At 41.3% G+C, this 16,240-nt stretch overlaps 1 protein-coding gene across 1 annotated transcript in view; it reads right to left on the bottom strand.

Annotated features, from left to right (window-relative positions):
- Positions 1-1,300: 1,300 nt before the first annotated feature.
- LOC113155801 (NACHT, LRR and PYD domains-containing protein 3-like) overlaps positions 1,301-16,240 on the bottom strand; it is a 100,185-nt gene continuing 85,245 nt past the window's right edge. The window contains exons 7-12 of the mRNA XM_033326630.1: positions 7,211-7,384; positions 5,503-5,676; positions 4,911-5,084; positions 2,537-2,710; positions 1,985-2,031; positions 1,301-1,824 (exon numbers count right to left, since the gene is read on the bottom strand). Coding sequence (XP_033182521.1) covers positions 1,301-1,824; positions 1,985-2,031; positions 2,537-2,710; positions 4,911-5,084; positions 5,503-5,676; positions 7,211-7,384 — 1,267 coding nt within the window. The remainder of the gene's footprint in view (positions 1,825-1,984; positions 2,032-2,536; positions 2,711-4,910; positions 5,085-5,502; positions 5,677-7,210; positions 7,385-16,240) is intronic.

Here is a 16,240-nt window from a genome sequence, read left to right as displayed (position 1 = left end):
AAAAGTCGTAATTTTTTACGTTTATCTTTTTATATTAATGTCCATGATGAGATCAGGTTCACATCGATGGTTTGATCAGATCTTTATTGTATATCGACACAGGAAGTCATTGGTGTTATTTTAAAACATGTATGTACATGAGTACTTTTAAAGGGTATGGGTACTTCAACCACACGTACTGTTCACTGTCAGTTTACTGCTTACATTAAAAAGTATCTTAAATTGTATTTATGTGTGTATGTTGCCAGTGTCCACAGTTTATCTTTATATATTTATTTTTTCATAGATAACAGGTTGGTGGTTAGATACACACACTGGCTGGTTTTGGGCAGGATGATGAATCCCTGTCAATGTTGTGCAGCTCAGCATGTGGTCAGATCTCCCTCCATATTTATCTGAACACAAATTGCAATATAAACTCACAGATGCATGTACGAATACATGGAGTTGACATTGAAAGAGTTTAGGACGATACATTTCTTGGGGTAATAATAGACGACAGAATCACTTGGAAATCACGAATCAAACAAGTACAAAGTAAATTATCAAGATCCAGCCTCAGTGAGCTCCCGTCCTGACCTTCTTCAGAAACTGAAGATCTGAAACACTGCACGAAGATGAGCTGAAAGTTCTGAAAGGACACAGTTGTAGGTTTGTAAAACACATCTCAGAACTTTGAAGAAACACATTTGTAACACTGAAAAGAAGAAAGCATTTTTTGCACATATTCCAATTTTCCGATGTTTGAATCTTATTTTGAACCAGCAGCACTTACAGATACAGTCCACAACAACAGTGAGTCCACTCCTGGTCAGTATCACTAAAATGTCAAGTCACTTCAAATCGTCACCATTTCAGGAGATCTGACTTTAGTTGGACTCATTTAACTCCAAATAAAGATGATTGGAGAACAAAAGTCAGGAAACTTTCCTTCATGAAGTTCATGGATGTGTTTGACTTGAATCTTTGGTCTTGTTGGGTCATTTGTGCTGACGTCACTATGAACAGCAGCACTGATGTCTAATAATGTCAGTGGATCGAAAAGAGAAAGAGACAAAAGACAGAACAAGACTTCAGAACAAGTCCTCAACATCTGAATCCTGGAATAATTGGAGCTACATCTTTAAAGGATTGGAAGAGGAATAAGTTTACAAGGAATCATTTAGAACTGGTTCAAGAAGAAACTGATTGAATCCATGAATCTGAAAACGTGTGTGTGAGTGAAAGAGACAGACATGTAGAGACTGAACTATCTGTTCAACAGAGACGACGTTTCTCTGACAGGACGACACTCTCAGTACTACACTGAACACAGAGACACTGAGGAACCAGGCCAGAACCTAAACCCAGGATAAAGAGGTTCAGTGAATGTGGTGTTGAAGGTGTGGAGGTGGATCAGTTTGTCAGAGGAGACACTGTAGAAGGACAGAGTCCCAGCAGGACAGTCTACATACACTGATACTCTGTTAGAGACAGAGGAGGAGATGGGTGTTGATATGTTATTGTGAAGAACAGAGTAACGACAATCAGAGCAGATCAGACTCCAGGACCGATTGTTCCATCCAAACCAACAGTCTTCACTGTCTCCTCTCCTTCTGATTCCTCTGTAACTCACTGATATATCAACCCCTCTTCTCCACTCGACCTCCCAGTAACAGCGACCAGTCAGACCATTACTACACAGCAGCTGACGACATTGATCAAATCTGTCTGGATGATCAGGATATGACTGATCCTCCTCCACACGTGTCACCTTCCTGTTGTTGTCAGACAGTCGTAGTTTTCTGTTCACTGTGTTTGTGTCGATGGTGAGTTGACAGAAATCTGATGGAGAGAACAAGACAAAATCCAGCTGCAGTTATTAATCTATCATCAGTTTGATGAGGACTCATGACATCAGGGATTTGAATGAGTGATGTGACAGTTTGAAGATGGTTGAATGTTGCTGCTTTGTTTTCATCAGTTTCATTAAAAACACACTTACACTTCCTCAGACCTGGTCTCAACCATCGGACTCCACCAGGCTCCACCCTGAAAGGAGGAGTGGGGTCAGAGCAGCACATTCTCTTTCAGCATGCACACATGGACATTACATGGCTCTCATACACACAGTGTGTTCTGGTTCTGTTGTAATGGAGGCTTGTATGTAGGGATGGACATTCAGCAAACAACTAAGGAATTGGAGTCCTTATGTTGGAATTCTACGGAGCAGGGAGGTGACATGGAGGAAAGATTTCAATTCTCTGGTTTAATTTGAATTACAGGAGCTCCCCTCTTTTCTTTGCTGAATGTAAAGTGCTTCAGTGAAGATTTGTCATCAGCCGAGAGGAAATGTTTCCAGCACAAAACTACTTTCAGCTGCAGTGTTCATCAACATGACTCCACAGTGAGACACAAACTGATACATTTTTCTTCCTTTCATGACAAAGAGGTGTGTTTGTTTTACTTATCTAAACAAACAGAGTCATTAATCATTAACATCCCTACTTCTTTCTCGATCAGACATTATCAGTGGCTGCAGCAGGCCTCTCCATACCTGAGAGTGTCCAGTGTCCAGTGTGGATCCTCCAGTCCAGCAGACAGCAGCTTCACTCCTGAGTCCCCTGGATGATTGTAGCTCAGGTCCAGCTCTCTCAGATGGGAGGGGTTGGAGCTCAGAGTCGAGGCCAGAGAAGCACAGCCTTCCTCTGTGATCAGACAGCCTGACAGTCTGCAGACAAACAAAACAACATGCAGGAAACTTGGAGCTAAAAGTAAGTGAATTATCTTTAATTTCCTGTTTTGAATCAGTTGTTCATGAAAGCTCATACACTTTACTTCCCCAAGTTGATTTATGAACACCGCTTTTAGTTTAAGCAACAACAAATTGAAATCAGTTGTTAAAATACAGGTGCTGGTCATATAATTAGAATATCATCAAAAAGTTGATTTATTTCACTAATTCTATTCAAAAAGTGAAACTTGTACATTATATTCATGCGTTACACACAGACTCATATACTTGAAGTGTTTACTTTTGATGATTAGAACTGAGATCTAATGAAAAACCCAAATTGAGTATCTCAGAAAATTTGAATATAACTTAAGATCAATACAAAGAAACCCACTCTAATCAGCTAATTAACTCAAAACACCTGCAAAGGCCTTTAAGTGGTCTCTCAGACTAGTTCTGTAGGCTACACAATCATGGGGAAGACTGCTGATTTGACAGCTGTCCAAAAGCAAGACACAAAAGGTCATTGCAAAAGTGGCTGGCTGTTCACAGAGCTCTGTGTCCAAGCACATTAATAGAGAGGGACAACCGCACCCTGGAGAGAATTGTGATACGAAACCCATTCAAAAATGTGGGGGAGATTCACAAAGAGTGGACTGCAGCTGGAGTCAGTGCTTCAAAAACCCCCTACACACAGACGTATGAAAGACATGGGTTTCAGCTGTCGCAGTCCTTGTGTCAAGCCACTCTTGAACAACAGACAGCGTCTGAAGCATCTCACCTGGGACAAAAAGGACTGGACTGCTGAGTGGTCCAAAGTTATGTTCTCTGAATAAAGTTAATTTTGCATTTCCTTTGGAAATCAGGGTCCCAGAGTCTGGAGGAAGAGAGGAGAGGCACAGAATCCACATTGCTTGAGGTCCAGTGTAAAGTTTCCACAGTCAGTGATGGTTTGGGGTGCCATGTCATCTGCTGGTGTTGCTCCAATGTGTTTTCTGAGGTCCAAGGTCAAAGCAGCTGTATACCAGGAAGTCTTAGAGCACTTCCTGCTTCCTGCTGCTGACCAACTTTAGGGAGATTCAGATTTAATTTTCCAACAGGACTTGGTACCTGCACACATTGCCAAATCTACCAGTCCCTGCTTTAAGGACCATGGTTTTCCTGCTCTTAACTGGCCAGCAAACTCGCCTAACCTTAATCATCAAAAAAATAAATAAACACTTTAAGTATATGTGTCTGTGTGTAATGCAAGAATATATTATACAAGTTATACAACAGAATTAGTGAAATAAATGATGATATTCTAATTATATGACCAACACCTGTACTCCCACTTCTCCTTATAAGTTGTTTACTGTTCTGTTGCAACCTATGAAACAGATCATAAAAACAACCATGTCCCCAAATTATGGCAACATTTATTAATTAAAATTAAAATTAAAAATGTAATTTCTTTTCATGCTGCTCCCACTCGACCTCTTTCCCAGCTGATCCTTGATCTCTCTGACTCCCACCTCACAATTATTTCTATTGACCTAAACACCAAATGAAGAAATAAAGAAACTGAACACATCTGAAACAGTTTTCCAAAACTAAAGAACTGGTTATGTATGGTTTCCTAAACTTAACAAGTATTGTTATTTAGGTGCCTAATCTTTTTTGCACAACGGACCAGTTTAATGTCAGATAATATTTTCACAGACCGACCTTTAAGGTGTGGTGGATAAATACAACAAAATAAAAAGACATGACCGGCATAAGAACTGGTATTTTCTAAATATATAGGGGTTTTCGATCAAAATGAGGAGGAGAAGCAGTTTTGAAGGCTTCATGCCTCATTAGAGAGCCGGTCGACGGATATCAACTATACAGAGCTTGGTACATGTGAAAAACCTGACGCAATAAGTTCATATTTCCAGAAGGACTTTCTTTTTCTTTGAAGTCGTAGGCTCTTTTATGATCTCATTCTCACTGGCTCTTTTATGCTGCGCAAAAAAGCTTTCCAAAGACGTTTGTAGATTTTGTCATGTGGTAACTTAAAACCTGTGACATTTGAAAGTTTAGTCTGCTTGGGTGACTCTGTCATGTCAGTAGTTTTGGACTTTTGAAATATCTCCAATGATGATTATAGACACAAACTCTCTGGATCTAGAAAAACCTGCTGCAGAAAAATGTACTTAAGATAATGAATCCTAACCTGAGAGTTTTCAGTTTACAGTGTGGATTCTCCAGTCCAGCAGACAGTAGCTTCACTCCTGAATCCTGCAGGTTGTTGTTACTCAGGTCCAGTTCTCTCAGACTAGAGGACTGGGAGCTGAGAACTGAGAACAGAGCTTCACAGCTTCTCTCTGAGAGGTTACAGCCACTCAGTCTGAAAAACAGTGATGTTTAGGTTGTGACTTTGTTCCCCATCGTGGTTCAGGTTGTTTTTTGTTGTCACTTTTTCTTTGTGTTTAGACCAGTTTCTCCCTCTAGTTATTTTTATTATTTTTTTTTGTTTTCTCTGCTTTTGAGATTGTGTTATAGTAAATCATTTTCATTGGATTATTTGTGTATAGTGACTCTATTCCTTGACAGTAATCACCTTTAATGTTGACCCTGAACTAAAAAGATACAAAACAGTGAAATAAAATCAGACAGGAAAGTAGACTTATTTTATATAATGTAAAAATAATGATGAAAAACTTTTGCAACTTAAAACTTGTGACATTACAAAGTTTAATCTCCTTGGGAGCAGTTATGGACATTTTACATATCTCCAGTTATTTAAGACAGAAACTTGACCTGACCTGAGAGTTTCCAGTTTACAGTGTGGATTCTCCAGACCAGCAGACAGAAGCTTCACTCCTGAATCCTGCAGGTCGTTGTTACTCAGGTCCAGTTCTCTCAGACTAGAGGACTGGGAGCTGAGAACTGAGGACAGAGCTTCACAGCTTCTCTCTGAGAGGTTACAGCCACTCAGTCTGTAAAATAGTGATGGAGAACATGACAACATTTGTGTCAAACTATAATTGTCACAATTCCTGCCTGATGCTGGTCCAGTTTGTTTCTCTTTCTCTTTCACCTGGTCCCACTCCTGCTGCCCTGCTCCCCAGTCACTTCCTGCTATGCCCATACCTGGACTGACTTACTCTTCCATTCCCTCTGCAGTAATTACTGATCAGTTCCTCCTGTATTAACCCTCTCCTTTATAAGCTCCCTTCAGCCTCAGTTCCCTGCTAGATTGTCTGTTCTGACTACGGCTCTTCAGCCATTTTCCAACCTTGTTCCCAGCCTTGCTTCCCTGCCCATGTTATACCCTGGACCTTACCCTCGCCCCCTCGTGATTTCTTCCAGCCCTGTTTCTCAGACGTTTTCTCCCTCACTCACCAGCCCTTGGATAACAGTTATGGACATTTTAATCTCAAGTTGTTTAAGACAGAAACTTGACCTGACCTGAGAATTTCCTGTTTACAGTGTGGATTCTCCAGTCCAGCAGACAGAAGCTTCAGTCCTGAATCCTTCAGGTCGTTGTTACTCAGGTCCAGTTCTCTCAGACTAGAGGGCTGGGAGCTGAGAACTGAGGACAGAGCTTTACAGCTTCTCTCTGAGAGGTTACAGCCACTTAGTCTGAAAAACAGTGATGTATAACATGACAAAATTTGTGTCAAACTGTAATTGTCACAATTCCTGCCTAATGCTGGTCCAGTTTGTTTCTCTCTCTCTTTCACCTGGTCCCACTCCTGCTGCTCTGCTCTCCAGCCACTTCCTGCTATGCCCATACATGGACTGACTTACTCTTCCATTCCGTCTGCATTAATTACTGATCAGTTCCTCCTGTATTAACCCTCTCCTTTATAAGCTCCCTTCAGCCTCAGTTCCCTGCTAGATTGTCAGTTCTGACTACGGCTCTTCAGCCATTTTCCAACCTTGTTCCCAGACTTGCTTCCCTGCCCATGTTATACTCTGAACCTTGGTCTCGCCCTCTAGTGATTTCTTCCAGCCCTGTTTCTCAGACCTTTCCTCCCTCACTCACCAGCCCTTGGATAACAGACTTCGTACCTCAGCCAGTGGGAGTTTTTGCCTGCGTTTGTGCAGTGATTTTCTGTTTTTACTTTGTATCTCTAGTTTAGGTTGTTACTTTGTTCCCCACCATGCTTCAGGTTGTTTTTTGTTGTCACTTTGTTTTTGTGTTTAGTCCAGTTTCTTGCTGTGTTCTTTTGATACCTCCCTCTAGTTAGTTTCCTGTGTTCCCTGCTGTTTAGATTGTTAGAATAAATCATTTTCTTTGCATTACTTGTGTCTCGCGGCGCCATTCTCTGACAGTATTGTGTGAACTAAAATGATACAGCACAGTGAAAATAAAATCAGACAGGAAAGTACAGTTATTTTATATATTGTAAAAATACTGATGAGAAAGCTTTGCAACATAAAACATGTGATGTTACAAAGTTTAATCTGCTTGGGTGCAGGAAATTTCAAATATCTCCAGTTATTAAAACAGAAACCAAATCTGACCTGAGAATTTCCAGTTTACAGTGTGGATTCTCCAGACCAGCAGACAGAAGTTTCACTCCTGAATCCTGCAGGTTGTTGTTACTCAGGTCCAGTTCTCTCAGACTAGAGGACTGAGAGCTGAGAACTGAGGACAGAGCTTCACAGCTTCTCTCTGAGACTTTACAGCCACTCAGTCTGAAAAACAGTGATGTATAACATGAAAACATTTGTGTCAAACTGTAATTGTCACAATTCCTGCCTAATGCTGGTCCAGTTTGTTTCTCTCTCTCTTTCACCTGGTCCCACTCCTACTGCTCTGCTCCCCAGCCACTTCCTGCTATGTCCATACATGGACTGACTTACTCTTCCATTCCCTCTGCACTAATTACTGATCAGTTCCTCATGTATTCACCCTTCAACATTCAGTTCTGACCATGACATTTTCATGCCTTGCTTCCCTTTGTCCTTGGTTCTGCTTTTGAGATTGTGTTATAAAAAATGCATTTCCTTGCATTACTTGTGTCTCATGAGGTCATTGCCTGAGAGTTATCACTTTTAACTTTAGTTCACAATGTGGTTTGTCTGGTCAGGACTTTAATAGACATTCAACTATCCGCATACTTACAAAGCTTTTTTAGCAGCTTTCACCACTGGCAGCAGCCTCAGAAGAACCTCCTCTGAAGCAGAGTATTACTTCAGGTCAAACATGTCCAGATCTTTTTCTGATGACAGTAAGATGAAGACCAGAGCTGACCACTGAGCAGGAGACAGTTTATCTGTGGAGAGACTTCCTGAGTGCAGGTACTGTTGGATCTCCTCCACTAGAGAACGATCATTCAGTTCATTCAGACAGTGGAACAGGTTGATGCTATTCTCTGTTGAGGGAGTCTCTTTGATCTTCTTCTTGATGTACTCAGTTGTTTCCTCATTGTTTTTGAGTAATTTTCTGTCTTTGTCTGCAGACCTCGTAGGAGAGTCTGATTGGTCTGCAGTGAAAGACCGAGCAGAAAACGGAGAAACAAGTCCAGGTGTCCATTTGAACTCCGAACAGTCTTGTCCACAGCATTTTGGTGGAGAACCGTTAGTTCAGGTCTAAACAGTTTAGACAAAAAAATTTTTTTTTTTTCAGACAGCAGATTGACTCCAGAGTTGATGAAGGTCAGATGGACATGAAGAGCAGCCAGAAACTCCTGAACACTCAGATGGATAAAGCAGAACACCTTGTCCTGGTACAGTTCTCTCTCCTCTTTAAAGATCTGTGTGAACACTGAGGCTGCTCTGATATCGATGCCACACTCTGTCAGGTCTGATTCATAGAAGATCAGGTTTCCTTTCTGCAGCTGCTCAAAAGCCAGTTTTCCCAGAGACTCAATCATCTTCCTGCTCTCTGGACTCCAGTGTGGATCTGTCTCAGCTCCTCCATCATACTTGATGTTCTTCAGTTTGGACTGAACCACCAGGAAGTGGATGTACATCTCAGTCAGGGTCTTGGGCAGCTCTCCTCCCTCTCTGGTTTTCAACACATCCTCCAGAACTGTAGCAGTGATCCAGCAGAAGACTGGGATGTGACACATGATGTGGAGGCTTCGTGATGTCTTGATGTGGGAGATGATTCTTCTGGCCTGCTCCTCATCTCTGAACCTCTTCCTGAAGTACTCCTCCTTCTGTGGGTCAGTGAACCCTCTGACCTCTGTCACCATGTCAACACACTTAGAAGGGAACTGATTGGCTGCTGCAGGTCGTGTGGTTATCCAGAGACGAGCAGAGGGAAGCAGGTTCCCCCTGATCAGGTTTGTCAGCAACACATCTACTGAGGTGGACTCTGTCACATCAGTCAGGATCTGATTGTTGTGGAAGTCCAGAGGAAGTCGACACTCATCCAAACCGTCAAAGATGAACACAACCTGGAACTCTTCAAACCTGCAGATTCCTGCTTCTTTGGTTTCAGTAAAGAAGTGATGAACAAGTTCCACCAAGCTGAACTTTTTCTCTTTCAGCACATTCAGCTCTCTGAAGGTCAATGGAAATGTGAACTGTATGTCCTGGTTGGCTTTGTCTTCAGCCCAGTCCAGAGTGAACTTCTGTGTTAAGACTGTTTTCCCAATGCCAGCCACTCCCTTTGTCATCACTGTTCTGATTGGTTCCTCTCTTCCAGGCGAGCCTTTAAAGATGTCTTCTTGTCTGATGGTTGTTTCTGGTCTGTGTGGTTTCCTGGATGCTGCTTCAATCTGTCTGACCTCATGTTCATCATTGACCTCTCCAGTCCCTCCCTCTGTGATGTAGAGCTCTGTGTAGATCTGGTTCAGAAGGGTTGGGTTTCCTGCTTTAGCAATCCCCTCAAACACACACTGGAACTTCTTCTTCAGATTAGATTTAAGTTCACGCTGACAAACTGCAGCAGGAGTTCCTGAATGAAACCACAAAAACATGATCAATAAAATTTCTAATGAAAACACAGTTTGACAGTTTCATGACTCTAAATGATTCACATTTCAACATATTAACACTCCACATCTTCAGCTCTCAGTAAACGTCTCATTTGTCCATGATGTTAAATGTTTAGAGAAATCCTCTTACTGCTCTGCAGACAGTCAGCCAGCTCCTCCTGCTTCATTCTCCTCAGGAAGTTCAGTGTGATCTTCAGAAATGCCTCTCTGCTGCTCCTCCTCTGCTCTTCATCCTCACCATCCAACACCTCCTCATATTCCCTCTGACTCTCTAAGCATTGTGGGTAATCTGGACTCAGAACATTGTGGATCTTCTTCAGCTCGTTCTTCACAAAAGTGACAATGTTCTCCTCCAGCAGCTGGAACAGAAACTGTATGAATGACACAATCCAACTCAAATCATGGAGCCAAACATCAGATCCATGTTGGACAGACTGACAATCCACTGGTCTAAAAAGTGCAGCATGGAGATTATTGGGAACACAACAGATGGAAAAGTAGTAGTTGGACATGTACAGACCAGAAATATGGAGTCCAGCTGTGTTGGATGCTGCTGGGCAGACTGACCACTGGGAACCTCTGAGCTCTCCTGGTCCACTCTGTGGAGGAATCATCAAGAATGATCTCACAGTATGTCTGTCCACACAGAGACACACACAAGGTAAAGGTCCATGAAGACAGATTTAATGTGAACAGTGAATCAGAGACTCCCTGTAGTGGTGAAGCTTTACTGTCACCAGTCACTTTTTAGTCTCAGCAGCTCTGACCAACAGATATCTCTGCCTCCCTCACTGAACAATGCTCAAGTGTTGGAACAAGACATCTAGAGACAGAGTCTGCTTGGATCACACTGGTTGTACTGGGCAGCTCCTAATTTGAATATGTTGAACTGTGTGAGTATGAGGCAGAGTGCTGCTGCTCACACAATTCACTTTGACTAATTCACATTTAAACAACTTCATTCATTCATTAGTTGGTGGATCCTAAATGAATCTTCACACGTCAGCTCTGGTACTGACACTGGGGACAAACAGTCCTCTACACTGACTTCAACAACATTAGAACTAAAGTCTTCCAACAGGAAGTGAAGAAGTCAAGATTCTTTAAGACATTTGTACCAAAATCTTCATTTGGAGAACTTCAATCTCAAAGATTTGATCAGAGTTCAACATTTGTGGTGTTCAGCTGCTTCCTTTGACGTCTGCCTGCAAGTCAGCACTTGATTAGAAGAGGAGCAGCCCCCTGAGACCCTCTACAGGATCAGTGGTTTAGCTACGGGCTGGATGGAGATTTGATCCATGATCAGAGTGTTTGCTGGAAGAATAGTGAAGAAAGCTTCTCCTTCAAATCAACAGTTCAAACAGAAATGAACTTACTCACATCAGAAATATCCAGAAATCCAAAGAACACAACAATTTATCATCAGAGAAAGTTTACATCATATTGTTCAGACTGATTTTAAACTCACAACAACTTACTCTGTGTCTGAGGAAGGCTGTTGTTTAAAATTCATAGGACTTTTCCTTGACCAATTGCTCTTGAAGGACACACAGCTGGGTTCAGGTCCTGGTTCAGGAGATTCTGGTCTTTGATGGGACCTGATAAAAATACAACTTTGGTGACGCTCACATATTCAGTCAAAGTTTCCATCATAAATGACAAATAGAATCAGAAGAATAGTAAAAATGTCCTGATGAAATATTCAATTCTAGATGAGACTTGGAGACAGAATCAGTCCGATGGTCTCAGTCATCTCACCTCTGAGCTTTGGTCTGGCTCTCATGGTCCCCACACAGAGTGGTTTTAGAGGGAGGGACTCCCTCCTCTCTGTCCTCACACTGATCCATGCTGCTGAATCCACATTCACATCAGCTCACACACACTTTCTACCTTCATGTGGAGAGGAAACACAAATCATTGATGTGCAGTGAAAACTGAAATCCTCCTTTCCATCATTTCTCCTGGACAAAGATCAGCTGCTCCTCCACTGATTGGCTCTTCTTTCCTCTTTCATATCAGTGTCACTTGAATGCAGTCAGACAGCAGTGGGAGGCAGAGGAAGCTGCCATCAGCTGCTCTACTTCTACTATCAGTCCACTAGATGGAGGCATGAAGCTGCAGCCCAGCACACACAGGATGATGGACCAACATTTACACTCACTCAGTCATTTAGACTGACGCTGATACTTCACTAACTTTTCCACCACTAAACAACATTTAGAGATAAACACAGAAAAATAATCTGATCATCTGTGATATCTGATACATCATTTTAAATCATACATCAACATTTACAGCCCAAGTAGATGATTACTGTGAATAAAGATGTGATAACCCTCTAACCAGTGAAGAGCTGGATGCAGTAATTGGACGCCTCTCTCTTAACAAAGCTCCTGGTTCAAACGGTCTCACAGGAGATTTCTACAGACAATTCTGGGAAGATATTAGAGAATTAATATTCCATGTTTCTTCAGAAATATGTGAATCTTGAAAACTTCCACTGACAATGAGACAAGAAATTATCATATAAACTCCAAAACCTGATAAAGAGTCCAGATGACTTAAAAACAGACGCCCATCACTCTTAGAAACTCTGCTTACCTATATTTTCACCACTCACCTTCAAACAGGGATTTCAAACCTTCTTGCAGAAACACAATCTGGCTTCTTCAAAGGTCGATCAATGAACAATAATATAAGGCTGGAAACAGATATCACTGAATATAGAAACCTCATCTAAGATGATGGTTTTCTAATGTTTTTAGAGTCTTTGATTCTGTGGAACATAATTTTATCATTTCAACACCTGAATGTTTTGGTTTTAGAGCTCGATTAAGTGAATATACTATCAGAATATTAGTACTGCAGTATTATTACCTAATGGTACCAAGATTTAAGATTAATGTAGACTCAACATGTCCCATCTCTCCATATTTATTTATACTGCTCACTGAAACAATAATAAACTTAATGTGTTTATTTCTTCTTCTATTCTATCTGAACATTATTTAACCCCATGAGTCCTGTAGTGAGGATCTACTGACAGAGAAAGTCGGAGCTGTTCTCCAGCGGCTGTCCGGCCGAGCTCAGACCGCATTTAGTGGCTCAGACAGCGGGAGAGCAGCGGCTCATCTCCGCCTCCTCCACAGGCTGATGGAGGCAGGAAAAGCTGCCTTCAGTCCTCAGTAAGTGGAGCTCCACAGTAACAACGACTCTGTGTTCAACAAGAGACCATCCACTAACTCTATGTCCATTAAAGACGGTTTAAACGACACATTTTACTGCGTCACAACAATAAAAGGCGGAAATAATGAACCAGGAAGAGAGACGAGGTGGAACCACGGTCCTGGTTCGGTACCGTAGTGAAACCTCCTATTAGTGAACTTTAGTCTTCATTAGTTCAATGAACGGAACCAAAGAGAAAGAATCAAACAAAGCAAACTTACAGAGATTCAGACAAAGTGGAGAAGAAGACGACTCTCCGAGAAAAGACTCTGACACAGGTGAGCTGTTACCTGGAATGACGTAGGACAGGTAGGAAGGAGGAAACAGGAGCAGATTTTCACAATAAGAGACAGCATGCTGTTTCCATGTTCTACTATTGACTGAAAGAGTGAACTGGAACTAACAAGATAAAATCATTAATTAATTTATTTATTTTAGGTGGTAGTTTGTTCCACCATCGTTGAACCACAGAGCTGAAAAGTTTAGTCTGAGATCTCTGAGGTGAGGGGACCACAGGACGTTGAGGGATTGTAGACCAGGATGAGGGAGTTCAGCTGGAGCTGTTGAGTTGACCACTTTGTAGACAGGAGTCAGGACTTTGAACCTGATGCAGCAGCTACAGGAAGCCAGTGCAGAGATCTGAAGAGTGCTCTGATGTTTCTGATGTTGAAAAGAGCAAATCTGCATCAGACAGAGGAGATGTGGTCGGTAAAGCTCAGTTGATCATCAATGATCACCCTCAGGTTTCTGGCAGACTTAGTGGGAACAATCACTGTGGACCCTATGTTGATGCTTTTCTCCTCTGAGCTGATTTTTGATCACAGCCCTGTTGTCTAAAAGAAAGAAGTCGGAGTATTGGAGCTTTTGACTGTGGAGAGATGATCACTAATGTGATGAAGCTGAAATCCTTGCTGCTTTATGCAGCTCAGTAGACAAACAGATAGAAACTCTGAACAGAGCTTTGTACATATTTGATGCTGCTGCAGAAACATTAGAGATAACACAGCAACATGTTCCTCATCTGCTGTACATTTAGTTCTTTTAGTTGTTTCAGTCTAAATGTTAGAACCATAATAAATCATATTATATAAAGCTGTGTTTTGTCATTTTCTGTCATAGGAAAGGTTTTAATCAAAAGAAAGAAACTGTTCAAGTCTCCAAACATTAGAACAAATAGTTTTTCACAATAAAACACTATTTCTTCATTCTTCTTTATTCTATTTTCTTTATTTATAGCTCCAAGTCACACAAGTTCTCCCCATCTCAGAATGCAGGCCTACTTTCTATAAGCACAGTTTAGTCTTCAACAAATGTCATTGAACATAACATACTGTGGAGCAAGAGGGGAGAAACCCTTCTACATAGACCAGAGGCAGAGCACGGTTTCCAAAACCAGGAAACAGATAGGGCTGCAACCCTCCTCTGTTCCCCTCCCCTGCTTCTTAAAGATCCCACTTGTGCTTATTTTTTATTATTATTATCTATTTATTTCATGAGCTCACTCACCAGTTACTGTAGTAACTTGAAAAGCAGCGCCCTCTGCAGGAGAAACTATCTCATGACAGTCATGTTGTGTTCAAGTGCTCTCAGAAATACTGAACACAGATTTTTTGCATCTTATCAAGTGTGTTTTATACTAAACTGGGTTCAGACACAACTCATCATTTTATATTTGTCAAAATAAACTAAAAGTAGAATCATCTGAAAATTAAAAGACATAAATAAAGTTATTTGAAAGATTAATGAATGTTTCTATTAAACAACGGATCACACGTTGATTCGAAACGATCAACACAGTGGAGCATAAAGCAGCTAAAGAAACATATTTTTACAAGAGGAGTTGATGGAGATGAACCAGAGCTACAAGAGTGAACACTGGATATTATCACATTCATGATAATGTTGCTTCATAAAACACAAATCAGCTTTAATATCATACAGACGAAGGAATAAAGAAGAACTCAGCATGAACTAGTGAGAAAAGTCGTCACTCTGCTGTTTGCTCTGTAACATCTCTCCCACTGTTCTGGACTTTGTCCTGACCAACCTGAGCAGGTCTGACTCACATCAGAGCATCGTCAGCTGATGCTGTTCACCTGGACCTTACTGGTTCTAAAATCTGGTCCACAGTTTGTTACGGGTGTCCTTGAACGCACCACACTGAAGACGGTCCAGAGGAAGTAAAGGAGAGAGCTGTCTGAGTGGATCAGGGAGAAATGATAGACGAGCTTCAAGTCCCTGTGACTCCAGGTGCAGATGGTACTACAACTACAGAAGTACTACTACAACCACTGATGGTTCATATCAAACACAGAGGCTGAACTGTCCCCTGACCAAAACTTCAGCACATGGTGTCATGTCTCCACCTTGTGGCAGTGGTATATTTACCATGTCAGTGTTCAATAAACAGTCTGTTCCTCTTTTCTCTGAACCATTGTGATCTAACGTCTCGTCAGTGGTGGGCTCTGATCTTCCTGAAGCCAAGTTGAAGAGAGAAGCTGCTGTCAGACGTTCTCTGTTTGTTACTGAGCCTTCACTGATTTCTGGGTCTCTGATATTAACACACTTACACACAAAACAGTCTCAACAACTTCTCTCTTATTCCTTTTTAAACTAGACATTTCTTTATAATATGTCCACATCACAGTAACATTAGAGGATGTAGAGACTTGAGGAGACAAACTAAAAGTCTCTGAGAGGCTCAAGTTGAGTTTTCTTTGTCTGGCACTGGATAAAAACCTTTGAGTTTACTTTTCATCAACACTTTCATCAGATAAAAATGTGTGTGACGGCCGCAGCCTCGACCACACCGTACATTTGTTTGGTAACGTTTCACTCACCCTTTATTTGACCTTAAGCTCAGTTTGGTTGTCTTTGGTTTCTAGTTGTCATCATTAAAAGAAAGCAGCACATTTAATTGAAGTGTTTTATTTGTTTACATACATAATTAGCTAGTGTAGCATGAACATTAGATTCATTTGAATTGTCAGTACTTAAAGTACTTTTGTTTAAACTGTACTAACTTCATTTCTCTTTTTCTTTAGTTCCTGTTCTGCTGGTCTGGGGATGGTCCTCCAGATAAAAGACTGGACTGAGGCCTCATCAGACTTTAATGACTTCTAATAGACCAGGACTGAACCAAGTGCTGGGATTAATGTAGTGAAGGGGAAATATGGGAACTGTGTCTTAGTTGTTCTAGTTCATATCAAACTGTTGTTCTATTATTTTGTTGTTTCTTGTTGTGTCTCTTACTGGTTTGGTCAACAAGTATATATGTTGCCCCTTTTGAGTCAGTTGTGTCTTTGTTCATGGTAGAACTTGTGTTGGAGTTCAGTTTGTAGTTTGAAGTCTTTTGTTGACCTCTTTTAGGACCCAGTTT

The sequence above is a fragment of the Anabas testudineus genome, chromosome 18, assembly GCF_900324465.2.
Source record: "Anabas testudineus chromosome 18, fAnaTes1.2, whole genome shotgun sequence".
Lineage (NCBI taxonomy): Eukaryota > Metazoa > Chordata > Actinopteri > Anabantiformes > Anabantidae > Anabas > Anabas testudineus.
This window is presented reverse-complemented; position numbering and strand designations above follow the sequence as displayed.